The 19,996-nt window shown below is 41.9% G+C and overlaps 1 protein-coding gene across 1 annotated transcript in view; it reads left to right on the top strand.

The window, feature by feature from the left end:
* The window catches only part of LOC109927560 (potassium/sodium hyperpolarization-activated cyclic nucleotide-gated channel 1-like), a 269,691-nt gene that overhangs the window by 24,416 nt on the left and 225,279 nt on the right, over positions 1 to 19,996 (top strand). The window contains exons 2-3 of the mRNA XM_048599979.1: positions 9,627 to 10,050; positions 12,646 to 12,651. Coding sequence (XP_048455936.1) covers positions 9,627 to 10,050; positions 12,646 to 12,651 — 430 coding nt within the window. The remainder of the gene's footprint in view (positions 1 to 9,626; positions 10,051 to 12,645; positions 12,652 to 19,996) is intronic.

The raw sequence follows: 19,996 nt of genomic DNA, 5'->3' as shown, positions 1-19,996 counted from the left end.
GGTTAGATGGGCTTCAGATTGGTTTCACAGGTCGGCGCAACATCGAGGGCCGAAGGGCCTGTACTGCGCTGTAATGTTCTATGTTCTATGTTCTATGTTCTATCCCCAGATCTCTGACTCTGGACACTGGACTTATTTAAGGAATGTGTAATGAAGAGACAGTTGATGGTTGTTTCAGGGCAAAAGAATCTGTGCATTTTTGTAAAATACAAAAGATAAGTATAATGTAAGAAAAATGGGTAAATAGAATAAACAAGGAAATTGACAGAATTAATTGTACAGAGAACAATAGTACTATTCAATACACTATTAACTAGACAACGGCCCACCATAAGAACACTATCCTACTGACACATAGGAAACAACAGCGTTTAATTTCAGCCTCTTTAATCAGAATTCCTACCCTTGGGGTCCCAATGCACTGTCAACACCTACCTTCCCTCCCTGCTAGCTAGGTCATAACTTTGGGGTCTCGGGAGTTTATGCTGACCACTCAAAACACAGTTTTAACGTGCGCCCGGTTGCTGAGGTTCTTGCTATCGGTTCTCTTGGTTCAGAACAGGCCTGAGTCTGGAAGTTCTTGTTCAAGAAGCTCTGTTGGCATCCCCCTCTCAGATCTCTTCTGTTCTGATGATGTTCTATGTTCAGCTTCCCGATTCCTTCTCTGTTTGGCCCTTTGATTAAGCTTCTCTGGGTCTTGCTTTGGAAGCTGCCTGTTGGGGTGGAAATGTGTGGGGAAGCTGTTGGTGCAGAAACTTGTTGTTGGAAAGGGCTCTCCCTCAAGTGAGATTATAACTTGCAATTATACTGTGTGCCCCATTAGCTCCCCTCAAGTCTGTAGTTTTCTTTAAGCTCTTGATGTTCTCTTCAGGGGTTAAGTTGCTTTCTGATGGTTAGAGTATATGTGAATGCGTTTTGATCAAGGTTGAACGTCCGGTATCTCTGTCGGCCTCATACTGTCTGTGCTGTTTAGCCTGAGGTGTAAAAGCTATCTCAAGTTAGGATCTGTTAGTTTCAGTTGATTGTCCTCTTTGAGAGGAAGTATAAATTAGAATTCCTGGCTGAACAATGGTTCCAGACACCCATCTCAGTTTTGTGAGTTGTGTTCTGTGAGTTGTATTCTCCACAGAACTCAGTCCATCTGCCCCTTTTAATGTTCAAAAGTTCTGAAAATCCAGGGTTTTATCCAATATTTTAGAGATTGGAAAAGTCCAGAGTTTAGTCCAGTATTTTAGAGATTGGAAAAGTCCAGGGTTTTGTCCAGTGTTTTAAATTTTGGGGATGTTTGCTAAACCCTATAGTAGATAAATAATTGCACAGCAGCCAGAGAAATTAACATATCAGAAAAGAACTTTAGAGATTGGACGAAACACTCTATACAGCTAAGACATATGCTGAAGAATGAAGGCATAGAGGAAAGCAAGGTGTATGGCCACAGTTGGACAATAAAGTTTCAAAATGAGAGTCAACAGAACAGACCCTCAGTTTCTTGAGGATCTCTTCAAATCTCCATTCTTAAACAAGCAAACAAATCTATGCATTGTTGGTTTGAAAGCCAGCCCTACAAGGCTTACCAGAAAAGAAACAATTTTGTACTGGAACAGAAAATCAAGATTTCACAGATGAACATGATGAAAGATGTCTAACATTTCAGTTGTTTACAATAATAATTGACAAAACACTGGATTGGTCTATATTGGGGACATGAATGAGGTTCCCATGAATTTTATCATGTCAGACAGTCAAATGGTGAGCAAAGGTGGATTAAAAGCCACGTTTGTGGAGACAATTGACCACGAAAAGTATAGATACTCAGTTTTATGTCTCATATGTCTGACTGGATAATCATAGCCAATGGTGATATTTAAGAGAAAAACCCTTTTAAAACAACAATTCCCAAAAGAAGTAGTCATAGAGTAAGACAGTCATACAGCATGGAAGTAGACCCTTCAGTCCAACCAGTCCATGCTGACCATAATCCCAAACAAAACTAGTCCCACCTGACCCATGTCCCTCCAAACCTTTCTAATTCATGTACTTACCTAAGTGCCTTTTAAATGTTATAACTGTGCCCACATCCACCACTTCCTCAAGAGGTTCATTCCACATGCGAACCTCCCTCTGTGTAAAAAATTTGCCCCTCGTATCTTTTTAAAATCTCTCTCCTCTCACGTTAAAAACATGCCCCTAGTTGTGAAATCCCCTATCCCAGGGAAGGGTTACCTACCATTGACCCCAACTATACCCTTCATGATTTTATAAACCTCTATAAGGTCACCTCAAACTCCTACACTGCAGTGAAAGACGTTCCAGCCAATCCAACATTTCTTTAATAACTCAAATCTTCCATAGCCAGCAACATTTAGGTAAATCTCTTCTACACCCTCTCTAGCTTAATAATATCCTTCCTATAACAGGGTAACCAGAACTGAACACAGTTCTCCAGAAGAGGTCTCACCAATGTCCTGTACAACCTCAACATGACTTCCCAACTCCTATGTTAAAGAGTCATTCATATTCATGATAAAGGATAGGTCGATGAAGGTGGTTGAAAACATGGCTGAGGAAAAGTAAGATTTCTGACCAGGATGATAACCTGGGACAGGTAAGATCACACCTTTTCAATGATGCTGTGGGGTCTTGACCTGAAACATCGACTTTCCTGCTCCTCTGATGCTGCCTGACCTCCACACTGTACTGACTCTGACTCCAGCATCTGCAGTTCTTGCCATTTCCGTGTTGTTGCTGAAGTCAGATTGTAGAGTAATGACAATGCAGTAATTCCCAATGGTCTAACCAGCCTTGTTCACCTATTGCAAGTCTCTCTGAACAAGCCCTTCAAGAGAAGTGTGACAAAATAAAATGATTGGATTTACTAGAGAACATTCATTCAGGGAAGCAGCATACAGGCTTTTGTGAGTGGATCGTAAAACTTTGGATTAACTCAGACTTGAGATTTGTCATCAAGCCATTCAAGAAATGAAGAATATCCAATGTGCTTAATGGGACAGAAGATGATTGTGTATGGAATGATTACCTATAATGACTAGACACTGATAAAGATGATGTCATTCAAGAACAGACTGGGGCAATCATTTGGTTCTGACAAAGAGGTGGAGGGTAATTTTTATGGATTTTGATGCATGTTCATTTCAAGCTGTGATGCAAAGTAATATTCCATAGTGTGAAAACATATCAGGTGAAATTTTATAAGCCTGCTTTTGTTCTTGATGAACTTGATTAATTTAATGAGTTTGGTGTATAGAAATTAATAGATATTGTTTAATTATAGATGAAAGTTTCATAATAAAATTATTTTCAGTGCTGTTTATGCTAGTGTTGTGGACAGAGTTGGCAGGAACCATCTTTGACATGGATCCTGTGGTTGGCCAGGCAATGGGAGAGGATGGATTTCAGCCTCTCCAAAGTATTATTTGTGAAAAATCCACCCCTAACTTTATGACTGAAAAGTTAGAGTGGACTTTTCCCAGTCGTGGTGCAATATGGACAATACAGCAAATATGGCAAAACTATGTTAACGAAAGAAAATCATAATCTCAATGCTGAGAGAAAAGGTTCTGATTTTCCTCTTAAGATTTCAATAGCAAATTCTGAAGCTTGCTAATAAGCAGCATGCCTTATTTCCATACATTTGCATCTTGTTATCAGCTAATCTCACCTCATTTCTATGCAGTTTGCAATTCTCCCCTCCTCTCCTGAGAATCTTGATGGCAATTCCTGTCTTGAAAGGCACCGTGGTGATCTGGCAGCTCACAGCTTGCTTCTCCAGGCCTCTATGTGCCTTCACCAGAATATTCTTGAATGGTCCATGCACAGCATCCTCGTCCACTCTTTGTCTCCTGAGATTGTATCAGTCAACCACCAGCGTCACTTCATTATCATGACTAGACTTAGACCAACTCAGAATCCAGTTCAGCCCTTCAGGACTTCACTTTGAAGCTCCGAGACTCCTTTCATTTGCATGCTCCTGCCAGGGCTCTTTGCACACAAGGACAGATCACCATCTGGATGTACCTTGTGACTTATAACTTCATTTCTTATTGTGTAATCACTCCGTGTTTTCTTGGAACCTACCAGCCTCTGTGGATTGACAGGAACGGTTAGTAGTTGTGGAGGACAAGCGAGTTGTTGAGAGGATTCACTGCATGCCATATTGCGGATGGTAGTCCATAAATATTGCTGAGTTTTGTGTGCAGTGGCAGGGTTAGAGTGAGTGTGAACTGGCAGAGAGAGGATAGTAGCATTTACATTGCAGAATGCAGAAGACCATTGACCTTTCTTCAGCATTCTATCTGACCACGGAGACATCTTCAGTTACTTGGTCTCCTTTGATGATCTGCCAGGTAGAAGGAAGCGTTCCTCCTGACCACTCCATCACAAGAGCGTCAAGGTCCGTAAAGGAAAGCAGTGCATCAAGTTCCCTTCTGAGAAATTTCAATTTCTTAAGAGGGCAGTATTTGAGGTAGTCCTTGACTTGCTGCATCAGAAATGGTGTACAGCTTCACATTAAATATAGTGGCAGCAACTTGTACACTGCACGGTTCTACCAGAAGTGGGAATGTTGCCCCTCTTGCTGCACAATTGCATGGGAAGGATATCTATTAAGTCCAGTTTCATAATCAGTGAAGTGAACAGCAGAAAATAGCGTGAGAAAAATCGCTGTGAACCATGACAGGACACCCACTGTAATACTCCCTGAAAATAACATTTAGCCTCAAAATTGGAAAATCTAGACAATAGTCTTAGAAACAACATTTCGTAAGTATATGTGATAGCTTTAGCGGTTGCCGTAGCAATAGAACAAGAGATTTCCAGTATCTGCAGTGCTTTGTTTTTGCAATAAGGCAAGGTAAGTGATTTATTTGACGCAACAATTTGTGCATTGGAGCCAATCTGCTGTCGCTCCCAGATACCTGATTGGTTCATGACTGCTATTTGGATCAGTCAGTCATTAACCTAAAATACCACCCATTGACATGACAAAACTGTAATTTCTTGTTTGCTGTATTTCTACAAGAATCAAATTTACATATATATTGGAAACATAGTGGCTCTATACGATCCCTGTTCAATTTAACTGAAGTAATCTTTCCCATTATCAACCATTTGTTCTATCTTCATGCTAAAGAATGAAATTGAGAAAAAGATGCAAATTAATAAAGGAATCCTTTCATCTTCAAGAAAAAATGTTAGTGATTTTGATGTTATACACTGGGACTGAAATATTTCTTGTAAGAGTTTCCATTTGAATTGGAATATTCGTGAATATTCGTGCATGATCCAATTTGTTACTTCAAAGGAAAAGCTAGTATTAAACAAAGAATGTCCTTTAGGACATCCAGTTAGAGTCATAGAGTCATAGAGATGTACGGCACGGAAACTGCACCTTCATTCCAACTTGTCCATGTTAACCAGATGTGCTAAATTAATCTAGTCCCATTTCATCTGACCATACTTCCCAATAACTGTAAGATTCATAAATGTAACAAAATGTGTAATGTATAGTGAGTTAGTTTCAGGGAAAATTGCTGCAACTTAATCTGAATTGGTCAGATAACATCAGAAAACACAAGGCTACAGTTTTTTTTACAATGAAATGGAATTTATCTAAGTGAAGTCTTGGAAATTTCTGCTCCCATGAGTTACATGGACAGTGGCAAGATAGTTGGAACAATACAGCAAAAATAAAAGAAGAGTTCAGAATCTCAATGTTAAGAGAAATATTTGCTAATTTCCCATAAGGTTTAAAAGGCCAAACCACCACCTCATCACATTAATATACCTGCTTTCCTGCCATCTTGCATGCCACTTCAGCCCTTCATGATTCAGTTTTGGTCCTGGGGATACTCATGACTTGTAGTAAGGGCGTGGAATGCCCTGCCTGCAAAAATAGTAGACTCGCCAACTTTAAGGGTATTTAAATGGTCATTGGATAAACATATGGATGATAATGGAATAGTTTAGGTTAGATGGGCTTCAGATTGGTTTCACAGGTCGGCGCAACATCGAGGGCCGAAGGGACTGTACTGCGCTGTAATGTTCTATGTTCTATGTTCTATATTCTGTCAGGTCAGTTTGTACACAGGACACAAACACAAGCCATGCATCATCACGCAATGTATCTTATGTTCTTAGACTGATTCTTTAATGCTCACACACTTTTTGCTTATTTGGAGCTTGGCAGCCCTAATGATGTGGATTGATATTTAACACAGAAGGATGGCAGGCAACTTATCTCTGGTCAGAGCACTGATCTGTCAAGGGAGTGGACATGCCGTACCTATGGCAGCAATGTCACACCTATTGCATATGGCAGCAACTTATGTGGCAAACACACTGCATGTGCTTCAAGCAAATGGCCATGTGTGAGAATCATAGGGGATCAGTTTTAATGGAACGAGGGGAAACCATAGTATTCAGGGATACTGCTACAGTCAGTCAAAGGGCTTATCTGATTATATCCTGGGGCTTGGTCATTGTGAGACAGATCCTACTTTCCGGGATTTGGGATCACAGACAGTTCTGCAGGTCAAATGAAAGATGTCCGGAGATTTCAGTGGAGAAATCCTTCTGGAGGGTGGACCAGTTTTTTCTGCACTGAGACTGTGCAAGATGACTGAATGGTATAGGTGTAAGTGGTGCTGCAGAATGAGGAATGGGGTGAGGCATCTCTAATGAGGAAGCACAAAGAACAAGAAGGGTTTGTAGTTTGGGAGGATGGAGTAGATGAGAGATATCGAGTGGACATGATGCATGCAGTACTGACCGTTTTAGTCGATGAACCTCACTGAGAGGTGTATATACTGACAGGATTGAGGTGAGTGGTCACACTGTGAATGTGAGGTAGCAGAAAGGCGATTTGTGGCACTTAACCTTGTGGAGCACACAAGATCATTAATCATCTTTCTACGTAGCTATGCATTGCATTTCACCCATGGCATTGCACTCACCCAGGCTGCTATCTCAGTTCAGGCTAGCAGTGTCTGGTGGTGATGCCTCCTTTGCCAGCAAGCAGGAAAAAACACCGTCTTCCTTTCCATCACTTCATTCACCAGTAGCTGCGGGTCTCTGTCAGTGAGTCATGGAGCTACTTTACCTTCTGGGGGCTTTCCTTTGAGGTAGTGGTGAGAGGACCAGTCCCTACCTTGCAGCATCTGAAGCGGTGTGCATCTCGGGGTTTAAGTATGGTACCAGCAGCATGAATGTTGCAAAGTCCTGGTCATGGTGAGTAATTCCACCCCTCCTGCCATATGATTCCATGTGATGGGCACCCCAGATACACTGGCTGTATTAGTAATGAGATGAAGAGCAGAAGATTGCTTGGGAAAAGGGACTATGGGCTGTGATGGACGAGGTGCCATGAATTTCATTTGAGAAAGCACTTTGCCAAAAACAAAAATGGGAAAATTCAGCCCATGGTTTTAAAATGTTTTGCCCGTCATGGAACAGAACCATACTAACCAACATAATTGTAACTTCAAATTCTCCAACTGTATGTGTTTTGTAAAGTGAAGGTTTGGAATTTCCTGTTGCTGGTCAGTTATCCAGGTTAAGTAAGCGACAACCAGTGAACTGGTTTCCTTCTCTTGACTTTTCATAATGGTTCCTAACAGAAGGAGATAGCACAATTTACAAAAGCACTCGATGTAATGTAGGCTCACATCAGGGTAGGTGCCCATTGTGTCAACTACAAAGCCGAAGAGCTACTTTGTCTGAAAACCCACTTGTAGCTATTATTTGTGGGTGAGGAGCGGGTGGGTGCCTTGGTAAAGGATTTAGAGGAGGGACATGATTGTGTAGAATTTAAACAAGCTAATACATATGCCAAAATAGAAAAAAGAACTGTGGATGCTGGAGATCTGAGACAAAAGCAGAGATAGCTGGAGAAACTCAGCAGGTCCTTCAGCATCTGTGTGATGAGAGCAGAGTAACATTTTGAGTCCAGTGGCACTTCATCAGAAGAATTTGAAGAGTCACTGGACTCGAAACATTAACTCTGCTTTCTTCCCACAGATGCTGCCAGAGCAGGTGAGATTCTCCAGCTATTTTTAATTTTATAATGCATATGCCATACAGTCTCAATAGCTACATGAAGCTAGAAAACAATGTGGCTCAGTGGTTAATACTGCTGTCTCCTGGTGCCAAAGACTTGGGTTTGATTCCAGCCTCAGGCTACTGTCTGTGTGGAGTTTGCAAGTTCTGCCCAAGTCTGTGTGGGTTTGCTCTGGTTTCCTCCCACAGTCCAAAGATGTGCAGCTTAGGTGGATTGGCCATGCTAATTTGCCCATAGTGTCTAGGGTGGGAAATGTAGTGATAGGATAGGGAGTGGGTCTGGTTGGGATGCTCTTCGGAGGGTCAGTGTGGACTTGATGGGCTGAATGGCCTGCTTCCACGCTATATTTTGTTACGTTTAACCATGTTAAGAAATACCCTCTTTTGAAATTACTGATACAAACTGACATTCCTCATATAGAGTTGTACAGCACGGAAACAGACCGTTTGATCCAACTCATCCACGCTGGCCAGATATCTTAACTGATCTAATCCCATTTGCCAGCAATTGGCCCATATCCCTCATATACCCATCCAGATGCCTTTTAAATGTTGTCATTATCCCGTCTTCGCCACCTCCTCTGGCAGCTCGTTACACATGTGCACCACCCTCTGCATGAAAAAGTTGTCCCTTAGGTCTCTTTTAAATCTTTCCCCTCTCACCTTAAATCTATGCCCTCTAGTTTTGGATGCCCCCACCCTAGGAAGAAGACCTTGACTATTCATCCTATCTATACCCCACATGATTTTATAGACCTCAACAAAGTCATCCTTCAGCCTCCGACGCTCCAGGGAAAGAAGCCCCAGCCTATTCAACCTCTCTCTAAAGCTCAAACCCTCCAATCCCTGCAACATCCTTGTAAATCTTTTCTGAACCCTTTCAAATTTAATGACATTTTTGCTATAGCAGGAAGGACAGAATAAATGCAGTATTCTAAAAGTGGCTTCATCAATGTCTTGTACAGCCCCAACATGATATCTCAACTCCTATACTCAATGAACTAGCCAATAAAGGCAAGTGCGCCAAATGCCTTCTTCACTAACCTGTCTACCTGCGATTCCACTTTCAAGGAACTATGCACCGACACTCGAGGTCTCTTTGTTTGGCACCACTCCCCAGGGCCCTACCATTAACTCTGTAAGTCCTGCCCTGGTTTACCTTATACTGGATACTGATACTGAACGGAGATCTTTTTTTGAAAAAGCTTCATAAAAATAGGCATTTTAAACATTTAAAAAGAAGCTTTTGCAGGAAAATATTATATTCGAATATCTGATGGATTTCTATGTTGGATGGATGGTGTGTGGTGCAGTTTAGGATGGATGGTCATATTATTGTCATTGTCTTAATGGCATATCTGTGTGGATTGTATGGGAAATTTTGAGTGAACTGCGCAGGCACCTTTCAGAAGCGATTCAGGTACCTTAAATCTGTTGTGTTGTGTACACTGGATTAGCAATTACTGTCAAATCTGACCATATTAGAACTAACTAACAAGAAAAACTACGGTTTCTTCCACTTACTGTTTTCTATTTTTTTCTCCTTTTTTTAGGTTTTATTGGGACTTGATAATGCTGATGCTAATGGTTGGAAATCTGATAATTATTCCTGTGGGAATCACCTTCTTCACTGAGTCAACATCAACCATTTGGATTGTTTTTAATGTGGCATCTGACACTTTCTTCCTTTTGGACTTGATTGTCAATTTTAGAACTGGAATTGTTGTCGAAGATAATGCCGAAATCATACTGGACCCAAATGTAATCAAGTGGAAATACTTAAAGAGCTGGTTTATCATTGATTTTGTCTCTTCTATACCAGTGGATTATATCTTCCTGATTATAGAAAAGGGATTTGATTCTGATGTTTACAAGACTGCCAGAGCACTGAGAATTGTGAGATTTACAAAAATTCTTAGTCTCTTGCGATTATTAAGACTTTCAAGACTTATACGATATATACACCAGTGGGAGGAGGTAAGATACTTTTATTCGTTTAAATCGTAGGTCAGATTACAATCTGCAGTCCTCTCAGAAACTTTTTAAAAATTATTTCTTTAAACCACATGGATTGCAGATTGTATTGTTACAAAGCTTTTTGGTTTGGCAGCAATGTAACCTATTCTATAAAGATTGGAGGTGAATTTGTCCTGACTGTCCTCACGTAAGCAATAAAAACAGAAGTTGCTGGAAAAGCTCAGCAGACTTGGCAGCATCTATGAAGAAAAATCAGAGTTAATGCTTCAGGTCCGGTGACTCTTCCTCAGAACTGATGGTAGCTAGGAAAATGTCTGCTCTTCTCTCTCTTTGGGCTCTATCCCCACCTATTGTTTACTCCTTACCCTGTCCCTCCACTCTGTCTTCTGCATATAAACTGACACTTTCCAAGCTACCATCAGTACTGAGGAAGGGTCACCAGACCCAAAACGTTAACTCTGATTTCTCTGCTGCTGGAGTTGCTGAGCTTTTCCAGCAACTTCTGTTTTGTTCCTGGATTTAGTGTCCACAGTTCTTTCCATTTTTTATTTCAAATAAGCATTGTTCAATCACCTGGTGAAAATAGTCACACATAACTTAGATTTCAGTTACTTGCAACTGGAGCAAAGTAAAGTTTTAAATGTTCATCAGAAGTTGATGGAATTGAAAATGTTTAAAACTTATTTTGAAAGGGCAACTTAATTTTAGCATTGTTCAGGCTTCAGGCCTGGCTGAGCGAGGAGAGCGACCCCGGGTCTCACGGAGCAGTGAATGTGCAGCCATGATCACTTCACCCCCTCTTGGGGCCAAAATCCCTTTGGCACCCCCATCTTATATAACTTGTTCGTACCTCTCTGCACATGCAGGCAGATAGGGTTTATAGGATTTCCCAAACCAATTGAAAAAATCTTAACTCTGCACCATTGTTGGAACCAGAGCAGGTTAAAATCTTAAAAAACCTGAAATACGACCCCATTCAACAATCCTGAGGAAATGGTTTTTGGGCAGCAGTGAGGACAGTAGACGTATGTCTGTTTGTATGACCCAGGTCGACAAAGTGGAGCCTGGTCTGCAGCCCTCTTGGACATCCTTGGACCAATTTGAAAGAGCCAGTGTACAATGATTATCCAACGTTAAAAACCTTCATACACAGCCATCTTGAAGTTTGAAATCTGAAATATCGGGATACTCATGCTGAACCCCAACAGTGACAGACTAGAATGGCATTTAGCCATCATTGACAGGGAGTTCAGTTTTTTCAACATTGATACCACTGGCAAGCAGGAGAAAACCAGCTCAAGGAACAAGACTGTGGTTGTAGCTTCTTCTGGAAGAGGAGCAAGCCTCCAACAGGTTGGTTTTACCACTGAAAATAGTCTAATTGGCCGTCTCGGATACTCCGCTTGTGGAGTTAATAAATGCTTCATGATCTTTCAGTTCACCTATGCACTAAAACCCTCAGCACGTATACCCCAACACTGGATACTACAGTCGATTCGAGAGAAAAATTTTACACTAATCTTGGACAGTCCATGGACCGAGTTCCAAAGGGTTGACAGTCTGATCCTCCTTGGCAACTTCACCACCAGGGTTGGAAAGGACACAGACCTCTGGGGAAATATAATAGGCAGAGAGGGCTCAGAGAGATCCAACAGTAACAGTAGAGATAACAAGGTATAGAGCTGGATGAACACAGCAGGCCAGGCAGCATCAGAGGAGCAGGAAGGCTGACGTTTCGGGCCTAGACCCTTCTTCAGAAAAATTCAGCCTTCCTGTTCCTCTGATGCTGCTTGGCGTGCTGTGTTCATCCAGCTCTACACCTTGTTATCTCAGATTCTCCAGCATCTGCAGTTCCTACTATCTCTGAAACAATTTTAACACCCCCCAAACAGTAACAGTACCCTGGTCTTGACAAAATGCCTGGAACAGGGCCGATATCAGAACTGACACCTAGTTCACTGGAGAGGCGAGTGCAAGGCCTCATGGCAATACCTCACTCCAAAAGACTTGCACCTCCTGGACTACATCATCATCCGAACAAGGGACTGCAAATATATGTGCATCACCTACATCTTGACAAGAGTCAATGACTGCTGAATGGATCACCTCCTGATTTGCTCTGAGGTCAATATCAATGTTCCCCAAAATAGCGATGACAACAAAAATATCCCTGCAGGAAAATCAATGCTGTGGCACTCAAACAGCCAGATTAGAGAGCTATCTTCAGCCAGCCTGATGACCCCCACTGACCCAGAGGTGCTGAGTGCCGAGAGCACCTGGTCTGCCCTCATGGCCTCCATTAGATGTACCTGCGAAGAGATGCTGAAGAACAATAAAGTGTTAGGTGTGAATGGAATCCAAAGCACGAAAATATACTGACATTGTATGATCAGCCATGATCAAATTGAATGGTGGAGCAGGCTCGAAGGGCCACATGACCTACTCCTACATCTATTTTCTATGAATCTATGAATTTATAAGCTATGTTGGTATGGTTACATGACCTTATTTCCAGTATTTAGAAGACAGAAAGCGTGCCAGGAGATCTCAGCAATGATGTAATCATCTTCATCTTCATGAAATCTGACAGGTCAGACTATGGTAATGGCAGAGAAATTTCCCTGCTGTCGGACATAACGAAGGTTATTGTGAGAATCCTCCTCATTTGTGTTCTCCCTGTGGCTGAAGAATGCTGAAGCGGATTATGCCCTTTAAGGACCACAACAGATAGAATCTTCACTACACAGTAACTACAAGAGCAGTTCAGGCAACAGCACCAACTTTTCTACATGGTCCTCTTTGAACTCACTAAAATTTTGACACGTTCAATGGTGAGGAATTGTACAGTGTCCTTCTTTGTTTAGGCTACCCCCAAAACTTGTTGGCATTTTCCACCTATTCTGTGATGGCCTAGCGGCATTATCACTGGACTGCTAATTCTAGAGACCAGATACCATTCTGGGAACCAGAGTTCGAATCCCACTACTGCAGATGGTGGAATTTGAACTCAATAATTAAAAATTATTAAGAATTAAGAGTCCAATGATGGCTATGAATCCATTATTGATTGTTGGGGGAAAAGCAAAACCATCTGTTTCACTAACGTCCTTTAGGGAAGGAAGCTTCGATCCTTAGCTGGTCTGGCTTACATGTGACTCCACACCCACAGCAATGTGGTTGATTCTTAACTGCCCCCTGGACAATTAGTGATGGGCGATAAATGCTGGCTGAGCCAGTGATGCCCTCATCCCATAAATGAAACATACAAGTTGTGATCCTAAGCAATAGATCGGCCACAGACCAATTCACATTTGCCTGGTTGTGTGAATCCACCTCCCCCTTAGGGTGTTCCGTCCTGGAGTAGAACTATTCTACAGAACTGTTCAATCTCAACCGGCTGCCAGCCCATTTCAAGGCCATGCCAGAATCTATCATTGAACTACAGAACACTTATGATGCTTGAGGCTGCACATACGGAGGGTCTGAGCTCCAAGCCATCATCAGGACCTTCATTGAGGAATGTGACAGCATGTATCTTGCACTAAACATTCAGAAGATGGAGCTTCTCCATCAACCTGTCCTAGCAAAACTGCACCTGGCCTCTCCATCATGAGGTGTTGGACAATTTGGACTACTTTCCATACCTTTGGAGCTTACTGACAGTGGCAGTAATCCACAATGAGGTTTGACATTGCCTTCAGTGTGCCAGCACAGCCTTCGGTCACTTGAGGAAATGATTGTTTAAAAGACCTGGACCTTAACCCCAACAGCAAGCCCATGATCTACAGAGCAGTAGTGATACTCACCCTCCTATATGGGTCAAAGATATGGACTACATACAGCAGACACCTCAATCTTGAGAGAGGCACCATCAGCACTGCCTCCATAATATCCTGTAAATCTACTGGCAGGATAGATGCACTAATGTCATGTTCTCACTGAGGCGAACATTCCAAGGGTCTGAGCATTGAGTGCATTCGATTAGTTCTGCTGGGCAGGGCTGACATGAGACTCCTAAAACACATGCTGTACTCAGAGTTTTGACATGGCAAGCGAGGCCCGGAAAGGCAGAGGAAATGCGTCTCTGAAAATGTGTGACCTCCCCCATCAACACCTGGAAAACCATGGCCCAGGGCTGAGAAAGTAGAGGGGAACCATCTAGGAACACATTGTACACCTCAAATCTCATCGCTGATATCAAGTTGAAGTCAAACATTAACAGAACAAGGAACGTGTATCATTCTGGGCATCCCAATATCCCATCCCACCATTTGCACCACCTATAATAGAGGCTGTAGATTGTGCATGGGACTCTTGAGTCACCTGAGACCTCATTTCCAGTGTGAAACCAAATCATCTTCGACCACGAGGCTACCTAAGAAGAAAAATATTTTCTTTCAGCCTTTGTCCAAATCCAAATTTTTTTTCAGGTTTTGAATTCAATGGATCTGAATTCATTGTTCAGTACTGTTGCAGAATTCAATAGTAACTGATAATAATTTGCAAGTCTTATTCAGGGAGAGTCTAAGTGAAAGATAAATATCAGCCTCATGCTAGAGTGTTGCTCCTGTGAGATGCAGATTAAAAGATATCGTTAATAATGGAAAAAATTATGCTCCATACTTTGAATATTCAGCCCGATGCATATATCTTTTGCTTTATTGGACATCTGAAAATGCTAGTACCAAACCTAATTCACTATCTACTAACAGAATGATGATGTAATGCTGTTCACATTCTTGACAAATTTCTGTTTACAAATTGATGCTGCATCTTTCACAAATATTAGTCAATTGAATACGCGGAAAAACAACTGTACTTGGCTGTCATTATACATGTGATGGTCATTAAAAGTTTATGTCAGATAGCACAAATAGCACAATAGTTACATCCCATAAAGTAATAACTTTGATACATTCTCTGAATCTGTACCTGATCTTGACCAGATTGTTGTTGGAGTGAATATTTAGTATCTCTGTAATACTGACGTCTTTGCGCAGTATTAGCATTTTATGGTGGTCTCTCTTTGTGACAGCAACTTCATATATAAGTTACTCCACCTGTTCTTGATAGGCCCTCTGTAGGATGTGCATGCACGTAAGTATGATGCTTGGGAATATTATTACTCCTCATGTGCATTGAAGAAGGCAAATGGAAAAAAGCTCATTACCTATTATCATGCTACTGAGATTTCCTGGGGCTTTGTGTACGGGAGTCCCTTAGGCTGCACATGTAATTGCATCGCTATTATGATGAGGCTGGAATGATGAACCTGTTATTTGGCCCATTTTCTGATTGCCCATGAATGTTCAGTGTTCCATCAACGCAATACTTAAAGACTGATGAAGCTAATATCTCCTATTGGATACCAATGGAAATATGTCACAGACCCAGGAATAGCTGAAGTTGAAGACAAAAACTACATCTTTGTGGTACGTTTGCCTTCAAGCATGAACAATCTGAGGACCTCAGAGGCTGTGGTGAGAAGCCCAATTCCTATTTCCCACCTGAGGTATCTACTGTTCAGTTTCCCTCAGATTGTATTTCCTGTGGCAAAACAAAGTCCATAGCAGATTGTGCAAAATAAATGATCATAGAACCATAGAAGATAGGACTACAAGGAGGCCATTCAGCCCTTTAAAACTGCTCCACCATTCTTCACGATCATGGCTGATTGTCCAACTCAATAGCCTAATCCTGCTTGCTCCCCATAACCTTTGATCCCATTCACCCCAAGTGCTGTATCTAGTTGCCTCTTGAATACATTCAATGTTTTGGCATCAACTACTTTCTGTGGTAATGAATTCCACGGGCTCACCACTCTTGGGGTGAAGAAATATCTCCTCATCTCTGTCCTAAATGGTCTACCCCGAATCCTCAGACTGTGACCCCTGGTTCTGGATACACCCGCCATAGAGAACATCCTCCCTGCATCTACCCTGTCCAGTCCTGTTAGAATTTTAGAAGATCTCCTCTCATTCATTTGAACTCTAGCGAAAGCAATCCTAACCTAATCAATCCCTCCTCATATGTCAGACCTGCCATCCCTGGAATCAGCCTGGTAAACCTTCACTGCACTCCCTTGAGAGCAAGAGCATCCTTCCTCAGAAAAGGAGACCCCCCCCTCCCTCCCAACACCTCCCCCCCAAAAAAAATTGCGCACAATATTCGAGATGTGGCCTCACCAAGGCCCTGTACAACTGCAACAACACATCCCTGCTCCTGTACTCAAAACGTCACGCAATGAAGGCCAACATACCATTTGCCTTCTTTGCCATCTGCTGCTCCTGCATGCTTACCTTCAGCAACTAGTGCACAAGGACACCCAGGTCCCACTGCACACTGCTCTGTCCCAATTTACAGTCATTCAGGTGATAATCTGCCTTCTTGTTTTTGCTTCCAAAGTGAATAACCTCACATTTATCCAAATTATATTGCATCTGCCATTGATTTGCCCACTCACCCAACCTGTCCAGATCATGCTGAAAGATCTCTGCATTCTCATAACAGTTCACCCTCCCACCCAACTTGGTATCATCTGCAAACTTGGATATGTTATATTTTGTTCCCTCATCCAAATCATTAATATAAATTATGAATAGCTGGGGCCCCAGCACCGATTCCTGTAGCACCCCACTAGTTACTGCCTGCCAATTTGAAAAGGACCTATTAATCCCTACTCTTTGTTTCCTCTCTGCCAACCAATTTCCTTTCCATCTCAATACACTTCCCCCAATTTAATGTGCTTTAATCTTGCACATTAATCTCTAATGTGGAACTTTTGTCAAATGCTTTCTGAAAGTCCAAATAAACTACATCATAAGAACATAAGAACTAGGAGCAGGAGTAGGCCATCTGGCCCCTCGAGCCTGCCCCACCATTTAATAAGATCATGGCTGATCTTTTTGAGACTCAGCTCCACTTACCCGCCCACTCACCATAACCCTTAATTCCTTTATTGTTCAAAAATTTATCTAGCCTTGCCTTAAAAACATTCAGTGAGGTAGCTTCAACTGCTTCACTGGGCAGGGAATTCCACAGATTCACAACCCTTTGGGTGAAGAAGTTCCTCCTGACCTCAGTCCTACATCTGCTTCCCTTTATTTTGAGGTGAAGCCCTCTAGTCCTAGTTTCACCTGCTAGCGGAAACAACCTCCTTGCCTCCATCTTATCTATTCCCTTCATAATCTTATATGTTTCTATAAGATCTCCCCTCATTCTTCTGAATTCCAATGAGTATAATCCCAGTCTACTCAGTCTCTCCTCATAATCCAACCCTCTCAACTCTGGAAACAACCGAGTGAATCTCCTCTGTACCCCCTCTAGTGCTAGTATATCTCTTCTCAAGTAAAGAGACCAAAACTGCACACAGTACTCCAGGTGTGGCCTCACCAGGACCCTATACAGTTGCAGCATAGCCTCCCTGTTTTTAAACTCCATCCCTTGAGCAATGGCAGATAAAATTCCATTTGCCTTTTTAATTACCTGCTGCACCTGCAATCCCACCTTCAGCGATTCATACACAAGGACACCCAAGTCCCTCTGCACAGCAGTGTGCTGCAATTTTTTACCATTTAAAACATAGTCTATTTTGCTGTTATTCCTACCAAAATGGATGACCTCACACTTATCAATATCGTACTCCATCTGCCAGACCTTTGCACACTCACTTAGACTGTCTATATCCCTCTGCAGACTTTCAGTGTCTTCTGCACACTTTGCTCTACCACTCACCTTAGTGTCATCTGCAAATTTTGACACACCACACTTAGTCCCCAACTCCAAATCGTCTATGTAAATTGTAAACAATTCAGGTCCTAACACTGATCCCTGAGGCACACCACTAGCCACTGACCGCCAACCAGAAAAAACACCTATTTACCCCTACTCTTTGCTTTCTACTGGTCAACCAATCCTCTATCCATGCCAATACATTACCTGTAATACCATGCAACTTTACCTTATGTAGCAGCCTTTGGTGTGGCACCTTGTCAAATGTCTTCTGGAAATCCAGATACACCACATCCACAGGTTCCCCATTGTCCACCATGCAAGTAATGTCCTCAAAGAATTCCACCAAGTTAGTTAAACATGACCACCCTTCATGAACCCATGCTGGGTGTTCCCAATGGGACAATTTATATCCAGATGTCTTGCTATTTCTTCCTTAATGATAGATTCAAGCATTTTCCCCACTACCGAAGTTAAGCTAACTGGCCTATAGTTACCTGCTTTTTGTCTACTTCCTTTTTTAAACAGTGGCGTCACATTGGCTGTTTTCCAATCTGAGGGAACCACCCCAGAGTCCAGTGAATTTTGGTAAATAATTACTAGTGCATTTGCTATTTCCCCCATCAACTCTTTTAGTACCCTGGGATGCATTTCATCAGGGCCAGGAGACTTGTCTACCTTTAGCCCCATTAGCTTGCCCAGCATTGCCTCTTTAGTGATAATGATAGTTTCTAGGTCCTCGCCTGCTATAACCTTCTTGCCATTAGTTTTCGGCATGTTATTTGTGTCTTCCACTGTGAAGACCGACATGAAATAACTGTTTAATGTCTCGGCTATTTCCTCATTCCCAGTTATTAAATTGGTCTTCCCATCCTGTAAAGGACCAATGTTTACCTTTGCCACTCTTTTACGATTTACATATTTATAGAAACTTTTGCTGCCTGTTTTTATATTCTGAGCTAGTTTACTCTCATAATCTATCTTACTTTTCTTTATAATTTTTTTGTGGCTTTCTGTTGGCCTTTAAAGATTTCCCAGTCTACTAGTTTCCCATTACTCTTTGCTTTTTTGTATGTGTTTTTTTTTCAATCTGATACTTTCCCTTATTTCCTTAGACATCCATGGCTGGCTCTCTCTTTTCCTATAGTTCTTCCTTATCACTGGAATATACTTCTGCTGAGCCCTGTGAAAAATTGTTTTGAAAGTCCTCCACTGTTCGTCAATTGACCCACCATAAAGTTTTTGCTCCCATTCTACCTTAGCTAACTCCTTCCTTATTCCTTCATAGTCTCCTTTGTTTAAGCACAGGACATAGGTACTGGATTTAACCTTCTCACGCTCCATCTGTATTTTAAATTCGACCATACTGTGATCGCTCCTTCTGAGAGGATCCCTAACTGTGAGATCATTAATTATTCCTGTCTCATTACACAGGACTAGATCTAGGATAGCTTGCTCCCTCATAGGTTCCATTATATATTGTTCAAGGAAATTATCGTGGATGCATTCTATGAACCCCTCCTCAAGGCTGCCATGACTGACCTGGTTTGACCAATCGATATGTAGATTAAAATTCCCCATGATAATTGCTGTACCATTTTTACATGCATTAGCTATTTCTATGTTTATTGCCCGTCCCACCACGATGTCATTATTTGGTGACCCATAGACCACACCTATCAGTGACTTCTTCTCCCTGCTATTCCTAATTTCCACCCAAATGGATTCAACGTTTTGTTCAGTAGAACCTATATCATCTCTCACTACCGCCCTGATATCATCCTTAAAAATCAGAGCAACACCACCTCCCTTACCTTCTTGTCTGTCCTTCCGAACAGTTTGATACCCCTGGATATTTAACTCCCAGTCATGACCATCCTGTAACCATGTCTCTGTAATGGCCACTAAATCATACCCATTTGCCATGATTTGCACTGTCAACTCATCCACCTTGTTTCGAATGCTCCGAGCTTTCAGATAAAGTGCCGTTATGCCAGTTTTTGCACCTTCTTTTTGGGTCCTACTACCTCCATTACTAACAGCTCTTGAGTTCTCCTTCCCTTTAACTTTTTTCCTAATTTTCAATGGAGTTGAAGCTTCCTCGTCACGTGCTAACCTGCTGCTTTGCCTTACATTAATTGTTATTCTCCCTCTAAGCTCACTTCTCCCTTCCCCCCTACTTACTAGTTTAAAGTCCTATTAACCACCCTATATA

The sequence above is a fragment of the Rhincodon typus genome, chromosome 1, assembly GCF_021869965.1.
Source record: "Rhincodon typus isolate 14 chromosome 1, sRhiTyp1.1, whole genome shotgun sequence".
Lineage (NCBI taxonomy): Eukaryota > Metazoa > Chordata > Chondrichthyes > Orectolobiformes > Rhincodontidae > Rhincodon > Rhincodon typus.
Note: the sequence above shows the minus strand (reverse complement) of the source record. Positions and strands in the feature narration are given on the sequence as shown.